Source organism: Solanum verrucosum, unplaced genomic scaffold (assembly GCF_900185275.1).
Source record: "Solanum verrucosum unplaced genomic scaffold, falcon-dt-bn FXZP01000197.1, whole genome shotgun sequence".
Classification (NCBI taxonomy): domain Eukaryota; kingdom Viridiplantae; phylum Streptophyta; class Magnoliopsida; order Solanales; family Solanaceae; genus Solanum; species Solanum verrucosum.
Window position 1 is genome coordinate 2,513,112 of NW_026020363.1, and position 9,216 is coordinate 2,522,327.

General features: G+C 35.8%; 1 protein-coding gene across 1 annotated transcript; it reads left to right on the top strand.

Moving 5' to 3' along the window:
* Positions 1 to 1,600: 1,600 nt before the first annotated feature.
* LOC125837781 (NADH dehydrogenase [ubiquinone] 1 alpha subcomplex subunit 6-like) lies at positions 1,601 to 1,999 on the top strand. Its single transcript, XM_049516857.1, has one exon. It carries the CDS (start codon positions 1,601 to 1,603, stop codon positions 1,997 to 1,999), a length of 399 nt encoding a protein of 132 aa, XP_049372814.1.
* The last annotated feature ends 7,217 nt before the right edge of the window (positions 2,000 to 9,216 follow it).

Here is a 9,216-nt window from a genome sequence, read left to right on the forward strand (position 1 = left end):
CTACTCTAACACCTAAGCAGGAGAATCCTCAATTTGCAAACTGTTAAGACATGCGGAAGATTAAGACAACTGAAGATAACATAAAATTCATGAGATTTCCATTAAATGAAGAGTTTTTCAATGGTTCGAGTTAAGACTTGTAAAATAATTAACACCCCAGGGATCTAGTCTAGAAAGGTACAAGAGCTTCTAAGATTACAAGATATAACATAATAACAAATGACGCAGCTCCCACGACCTGGAAGGAAACTATAAGCTGTTGGAGATTGTCTTCGTTTTCACCTAGGAAACAACACTGACCCTGCAACCAAGTTATGCCAAAAAGGCATAGCAAGAGTAGTATCAGTACAAACCACACATACTGGTAGGCATCATCGGTCAATCCAATGCCCACTGCATAATATAACATATTGAACAATAGGAAACATGCAATAAGACCGTTCATTCCTCCACCTTTATCACCTCCTTCCAAACCATTCCCGAATTACTTTTTAAACACACTACACTACAAGAAAAACATCCTCTATGGAAGGGAAATCTGGTCCCAGAAAGTCAAAATCTAGTCCCAAATAGTCTATTGCGACGGGAAAAGGCTGGTCGCCACCCGTCCTAATAGGCCTCTTCGCTAGAGGTGTATTGCGACGGGCTCCTTTAGGTGGTGCTTAAATGGTTTTAGAGACGGAAGCAAAGCTGGTCGCAAAAATACTTTTAGAGACCATGTATCTTGTCCCAAATGGTTGATTTTCTTCTTTAAAAAAATGCCTTTTTTAAATCCCTTTGGCGACAAGAAGCTACCTCGTTGTAGAGCACCTTTTTGCGACTAGTGGCGACCTCATCCTAGATTAACCTTTAGGGACTAGAAGTTGTCTCGTCTTACATGAACTTTTAGGGACGAGCAAAATATTTGGTCTCTAGTTGACTACCAATGTTTGCTACAGAAAATTTCCAAACAAAAGGCCAATATAAATATAAAAATTAGATAACATCCCATGAAGTTAGTTTCAATATTTTCTTAAAAAAAATCATAGCTAATCAACATCGATCTCAAGCTAGACTATAATATCAAGTTTTGCATAACTTCCATAGTAAAATAATAACGATCTTTTGCATCTTCTAAGCTTGCATCTTGACTTGTAACTTCAATCTTCAAAATCTGTAAATACAAAATTTTTGAAAAGACCATAAGTAACTATTGGTATATATAAGGAGTAATATGTAAATTTTACACTAAATTAGTTACACTGCTCATCGCAAAAAAAACTCTAACATTCAGCAAAGGTTATATAGAAATGTCAACAAGCTGCAAGAATATAAGAAAATTAGTTAGGAAAGCTTTGATATGCATTAACCAAGAATTCAAATCTATTTCAAAACACAGAAATTTGAGGACAAGAGATAGTAAAAAATGGAGAAATTCTCCATCAAGAATGTATGCTATGGATACTTTAGAGCCTCTATCAACATCTCTTTATATAGAGTGCAGATGGATACCTGAGGTCGAAGGAGAAATGGGTAGATCGTGTAGAACTCAACTTCCACTCAAATATGTAGAGGAGAGTATGCCCCTGTCAGCAATTTTCATATTGCAGAGTAAGGAAAAATGGTGCATATGGCGAGGAACATGAGGGTTCCACAAAACTCAGCTAGTTTGGCTAAAGCTAAGAAGATGACCTTAGAATTCTTCAGGATGTGTTGCAGATCCGTCCCTGAGTATGTGGAAATTTACAGCTTATACGACATCGTTTCCCCCTCTAAACTCTGTTCTGCTGTCACTGTCGAAGTTCGCAAAAATTCAAACGTTACTAATCCTAAGGTAATTGACATGCTGCTATTTAAGGGCATGGAAGAGTTGACGAACTGTGTGGACCACTCAAAACAGAGGCACCATCTTGTTGGGAAATATGCCATAGGTAATCAAGGTCTTGAAGAGGAACTTGGACATAAAGATCAGGGCAGCTCTAATTTCATGAAAAACTTTTACAGCATCAACTACTTCTAGATTTCTTTTTAAACTTTGTTGCTACTCTTGTAATAAACAGTAGTAATTTATTGGTAGTAGGTACTCTTTCGAGTCTAGAACAGGTTGTTATGCTGTCTGCTTTGAGATGGAAGTCATGCCTTTTTAGGGGAAAAAAAATGTAGAGGAGAGTATGCATTGATTCAAGAGAAGACAATAGAGGCAATTCTGAAAGGAACTAGTAGCAGCGTGCTAGAGGTCTGATATTGGATAATATTCATAGAATGGTATTATTCATCTCACTAGATGCTCTTAGATTATAAAAGTACTGAAAAAAGACTTCAAGTGTTTCCTATCAGAACTTCAAGTATAAAATTTAAAATCTGATCCAAATTTGTTCATGACTAAAATTATTATGGTTTCCTCGTAGTCGTAGAGTTTCCTATCAAAACTTCTATTGTCCAGTTAGTATAGTATCACTAGTCTAAATCGTCTATAATTTTCAAGTTTATATGTCTTGATGTAGTAGGTTGGGAGACAAAAACATATTGCATTCGAAAGTGTATCACAAGTCTAAAAGGTTTACAGATTGCATTCACAGTGATTGTATTAAATCCTAGAGAACTATCGATTGCATTCACAATGAATCCTAAAACTTCCATGTTAAAAAGAACCATTACGTAATAGAAAGTGCTTCCCCGAAAATTGAGGTAGTACAGAATGATGAAATCCTAGAAGGAATGCTATTTGACCTTTAGCTTGATACAAGAATTAACATCTAACCACAAGAATAAAAAAGATGAAATTGATGATTTGATGGATTCTATAAATTCTTTGGAAAATGAGTTTGATGAAGCTGTTTGTAAAGGTCAATCGCTTGAAGTTCAGTTGCAGGAAAATATAAGATAGTTGTTTTGAAGACGGATATCTCACGAACGTGCAAGGACACAAAATTGTTTTCAATTGAATGTTCATAGAGAAATCTGAATGGTGTTACTAGTAAGAAGGAAGACCTCCATAGAGAAATTCTCATGTTCCAAGAGAAACTAGAGACAACACAAACTCTTGCGGAGGAAAGTGAAGAAATTTCCATAGAAGCAAAATGGGTGGAGTTGTGCTTTAAGCTACTTTCTTCAGTTACTAACCTCTAATATTTTTCTGTTTTTTCATTTTTTCCGGCTCCCCATTTTCTTACAACAATATTCTATTCATGTTAGGTGGCCGAGATAGCAAAACTCCAGGCTGATGAGAAAGAAGAGGAGGTTAAATTATTTGAGAGGTTTGTTGAAGAACTAAAATGCATAGTGAATGTACTGGATAAGGAGATACTCACTCTTGGCCAAGCTAAATGTATTTATCATTGAATAATTTGACTTAACTTTTCACAGGAGAGGCTGAGCAACAGCGTTTACAAAGAAAGAGGCTAGAAATGGAACTTCACGCCATCAATCAACAAATGAACTTCATGATTGAAATTCCTAATTTATTCACGTTAGTACGCAGGTGGATAGAAATCTCTTAGGAATTAGTGGCACGTTACTACGTACGTGGATCAGTTTTAACAATTTCACCACTTTTACCGCCTTCTCTGTTAGCCTTAAAAGTTGAACAATAGTTCACTTGTTACTCAAGATGGATTTCTCAAGCTTAATACAACTTGCTATATCTTCTATCAGAACATTATTTTAGCTCATTGACCTGCGAGTTCCTCTGTTCAAGAAAGGTTCATTGTTCTCATACTATTATAGAACACTAAGTTCTCCTACGATTGATCCCCTTCATTGTTGGGATCTTATCACACGAAAAACTTAAATCTATTTTAAAATACACAAGCAGTTATCTAAGAGAAGAACAGTAACCTGAACAAGAAGAGTCACTCGAACAAGAAGAGTAACTCGAAGAAAACAAACAACACACCTAATTAGAGAATAAATAGAAATCAACTTGCATTTAATACAACTCTCTCTATCGTCTCTCAAACACTATTTTAGTTCATTTAGCTGCGAGCTCTTCTGTTCAAGAACGGTTATGAAGATCCCCTTCATATTTTGGATCTTATCACACCACAAACTTTAATATATTTTTAAAACATGACTAGCTAGTATAGAAGGAAAAGAGTAAATCAAACAAGAAGGGTTATAAATCGCACAAAACAAACAACAAATCAATTTAGAGATGAAAAAAATCAACTCGCGAAAGTGCACATACCTGAGATTCGAGTAAGATAGAAAACAGAGATTGAGTTGAGATCGCTTCTAGGCAGACCTGTGCTTTTTCTATTTTGAGAAAACACAGATGAATCGTTGAGAGCTATAATCTACGCTGAGATTGCTGCTAGGCAGATACTGCTAGGGTTTTCTGATTCGGGACACTGTTTTGAAAAACAAAGCGTCTTTTGTTTTTGCTTTTTTAGAATTTTAGTTACACTACTTATGTTTTGGCTCTAAGTTTTGGTGAAACTTGAACTTTTTTTAATATTAAAGTTGCCGCACTTTCTCTCCACTATACCCCTAAATTATAATTTGGGGCCATTTATTAATTTCTTTAGAGACTAGATTTAGTACCTTCACAAAAAGATACATAATTAAGGACAAAAATAAAATCTCGTCCCAATAGATATACTTTTAGAGACGGGATTATTAAGTCATCCCTAAACATTGGTCTTAAATAAAGATTTTTCTTGTAGTGCTAGTACACTTGACTCTTGTAACACCCCATAAATTTTTTGAACTAAGACTCGAACCATCATTTGTTATAAGTAGGATTTTACCGATGAATTTTAAATTTCTTGAGTTTTAAGGTCACTAAATGTAGCACTTGAGTTCCAAGAAGAACTAAAGAGAATTCATTCCTAAGTTCTTCCAAGTTTTGGGTCAACTTCAAATGACCATAACTATCAGTACAGAATAATTTAGGTGTCCCATAAGATATGAAATGAAAGGTCTTTGAATTATATTTCCAACGCCACCAAGTTTGCTAAGTTTCGAGTTTGGATGAGTGTGATATGCCCTTTTGAAGTTAGGCTGTCCAGTTAAGGAATGTAATCCGAAAATAGTAAGGGGTATTTTGGTCTTTTCCTTACTCAAACAGATTTAATTAGTTTTTAGTAAGGTTTTAGGGGTTTAATCAGATTAGGTTCAGTTTTATAGTCCTAATATATGCCTAGGATTTTAGTTGAGAGTTCAAGAAGAGAAAAGAGGAGAAAAAAGGAGAAAAGAGGAAAGGATCAAGGCGTTCGTTGAGACTCTTGAGTTTCGTTGCAGAATTTCGCCAAGGGTTTGATCCCTAAGAGGTATGTAAGTTGCCATAGTTTTGGGTTCGTCCACCCACACACCAAACATAATTTTCATATTCGAGGTCGTCCATAAAGATTGAAAGATTTAAGTTCTTGTTAAGTGTTCTTGAAGTTCATTCTAAGTTTTGTTTTGTTGGGGTCTTGATGATTTCTTGAGATGAAATTTAAATATTTAAGTGTTTTTTAGTAAAATAGAGTGTACTTATGTTAAGCAATCGAATCCAAGTGATTGGGGAAAAAACCGTTCGATTTTAGGCGAGTTAGGGTGAGAAAGAGAGCAAAGAAAATCGTCATGGTTTTCTGGGTTGGGGCCTGGCGCCCCATGCTAGCCAGAGTGACCCAACCACTTCTCCACAGGTAGAGTACTGGCTCCCTGCGCCACTCAGTGGGCCAGGGTCGCCTACCTCCAGCCCTTCTCCATCGTTCCGCCCGTTTGAGTCCTTCAAAAGGGTACCTTCAAGCCTTATCGATTCTAAACACTCTATGCTACTTCTAAACACCTAGAAATCATTCATAACATGAATCATAACCTTGAATTTATAATTCAAATTGAAGGTAGAGTTAAGATTTAAGTGTTGAGAATTCGTTTGAACATTCTAAGAAAGCCCCTTGAGTCTTTTTGAGGAGTCTTCTAAATCTTCTAGTAACTTGTTTCAAGACTCGAGCAAGTGAGCATGAGAATAAGGAGAATGTATCCATGAGTCTACTTTATCATCATGAGATCCTTCATATCATGAACCATAACTCTTGAATTCATAATTCATAGTCAAGAGAGAGTTAAAACTAGAGTTCAAAAAAGTCTTTGAGTTTAATTGTGAATCCTTTGAGATCAACTATTGATTTTGCGTGAAGATTTAAGGAAGTAAGTATGATAATGAAAAGAGTCGTATACACGAGTTCCATATTGTCATGTAGACCCTCGAGTCGAGTCGTTCATGCCCATATATTCCGCATGAACTTCATAAATTGAGCATATTTGAGAGGAGTTGTATCTTCCAGTTCTAAGTATTGAGTATCGAGTTCCTAACTCATTTGAGATTATATTCTTAATCATGGGACTATAACATGTTACCTATGACGTCCTTGAGTTGAGTTGTTCATGCCCATAATTTCGCATGAACCCTATGAGTCGATTAGTCTTGAGATTAGAGGTATCATTGATTCCATGAGTTGAGTTGTTCACGCCCATAATTACGCATGAACCCTCTGAGTTGAGAATTCTTGAAATGAGTAGTATCATTGAAGATCTTTTGTTTAAAGTATTGAGTTCTATCGATGGTTATTGAAATCCTTTATTTGAGTCGTTTACAGCCATGATTTGGCATGAACCATATTTTATAAAGTCTTTTACAAAAGTTTCAAACTTATTTTAAGACTTGAGCATTGAGTTGAGTAAGAGTAAAAGTGAAGTTCATTTTCTTCAAAAGATTCTATGGGAACTAAGTATTCCCAAAGAGTATATGTTTTCACATTTAAACAAGAGAGGAAACACCGATTTCCAAGAGAGCCTTTGAGCTAGTTTTTGAGTAATTATCTCAAACCACAGAAAGATTTATGTTTTTAAACATATGAGTTGAGTATATTTTGAGAGTAGTATTGAGCACCGATATTGGGACAAGTTCATAATAACTCAAGTCTCCATAAACCATGTAGCCATCGTGGGTAGAAAGAGTCATACTTTATAGATGATTCTTTAATGCTTTTAGCATAGACTAATGGATCCACTTAGTCGAGAGATCTTATACCCTGACAAATTGTAAGACAGTTCTGGAAGTATGGGCGAGACGCTGTATCATCACATAGCTCATAATGATTTTTTTCGGTTAGAGAATATCCAACAAAGTTATATTATATTTTATGATACGCAAATTAAGTTGTTATTATATTCTTCAATACATTGAGTTTCTATCTACTATTTTAAAAGCTCTCCATATATTGCATCTTTTATTGTTGCTTTATCTTAAGTTGAGTATCTAGAGTTGAGTATCTTGAGTTGAGTACCTTTGAGTTGAGTATCATATCTTTGAGTTGAGTATCATATCTTTTAGTTGAGTATCTTATTCTTCAGTTGAGTTTAGTTGAGTGAGTTCAGAAGAGGTAGGTATGTTTCCTTTTTATCAAGTTCAAGCTTATGTTATGCTTTAGAAATCTCCTTACATGCTCGTACATTCCATGTACTGAGCCATTTGGCGTGCATCATTTCGTGATGTAAATACAAGTATTCAGGATCATCAACATGAGTTTCGTTGATACCAGATGGAGTTCGAGTTAGCCATGGTGAGCCTCCTTGCTTTCGGAGGAGTTCATTTACTTTTTAGTTTGGTTAGGATGTCGTGGGTCTTGTCCCGAGTTCCATCTTTGTCATTTAAAGGCTTCATAGATAGACAATAGAGTTTGAGAAGTCTGTTTCATTTATCTTATTAAATGTTTCAAAGACTTTAGTTGCCTATTGTTGGCTAGTTGAATATTTTATTATATTCAGAGTAAATCATTTGAGTTAAAGCTTTGTATTTGAGATTCATGAATTATATTCTATTTTTAAGCGTTTGTATGCTTGTGTTAATCTTTCGCTTATAGTTAGCCAAGATGAGGGTTTTCTTGAGGACCAACAATGCTTCTCGAGTGCCAGCCACGTCCCAGGTGTAGACTCAGGTCGTGAAAAAGTTGTATCAGAGCACATAGTTCATGTGTCCTAGGTGGTCTATGAAGCCGTGTCAATAGGTTCTTGTTTATAGTTATGCGGGCCCTAATTCTATAAATGACGGACTATAACCATTTAAGAAAAATTTCCTTTCTTTCATACTCTTAATCGTGCAATAGAGCTTTTTCATAGAAATTTATTCATACTCGTGCATTTCTCAGCTTCATTTGACTACCCGTTATACTAGAGGTGGTTGAAACGAAAAGTCAGTCATTTATCGATGAGTTGCTCTCAGCAAAAATCTTGAGGAGGTCATTTGAATCCAAAGGGGCTTGAGAGAAGCCCATGAGTGAGTAAGTGTTCAATTTAAGAGAAATGCACTCATGTTTATATGAATCGTACGCTTGAGCTAAAAGCAAGTTGTACTATTTTCTTTAAGCCTTGTTTCAGCTGAGATCCTTTTGAAAAAGTATGTTTAGAGCTTGGGTAATATTTTCACCATAAAATGTAGCATGAGTTACGAGATCATGAGCAATGATAATGAAAGAGCCCGAAGTTAGTGGAAAGTATGCAGAGGTTTAGTAGTCCTAGAAAGGCTGATAGTGATGAGGCAAGCTATGTTATTATAGTCATGCACCCAGTAAGTTATTGATGATAAGGTTTCCCTTATGGGTAGAGTAAGAGTTGCTAGTGAAGATGAGATAGAGTATATATTTGTTAACCAAAATAGAGTTGATGTCGATGTGCCATCGTATTAGAGGAGACTAAATTCATGTGTTGAATAGGAGAGCAGAGTATTCATGAGGTGATAGATGGAAGCTAGGCTTATGAACTTTGAAAGGATAGCCCCATGGTATTTAGAAGATGATAGAACTATTTGAGAGATAATGCGCAGTAAGTGAGTAAGTAGTACTTAAGTTTTGAAGTGGAATGTGATGGTAATTTGTGAGTATGGAGACCGAGAGGTAATGATTGACTACTTGTCATAAGGTCCTAGTGGAGGTGTGTTTCGAAAATTTGTGCATAGTAGTGGTCAGTTAGTATAGTAAGTGAGCAACCACATTGATATTCGAGTTTAGTCATAAATATTAAGCTTGAATTTGAGATGACTGTCATGACCAAAAGAATGGCAACATGAGGGTGATGATGCTAGTCTTGAGATTTGACCTAGAAGACTTGACAGAGAGTAGGTGAGGAATTAAGGTGATACGCTGCAATAAATATGAGTGGTACAAGTGAGAGACCCTAATGTTTAGATAAAGGCAATGAAGTGTGGCTAAGTCACAAGAGTAACAAGAGCATTACGAGGTGTGCCGAGATGGT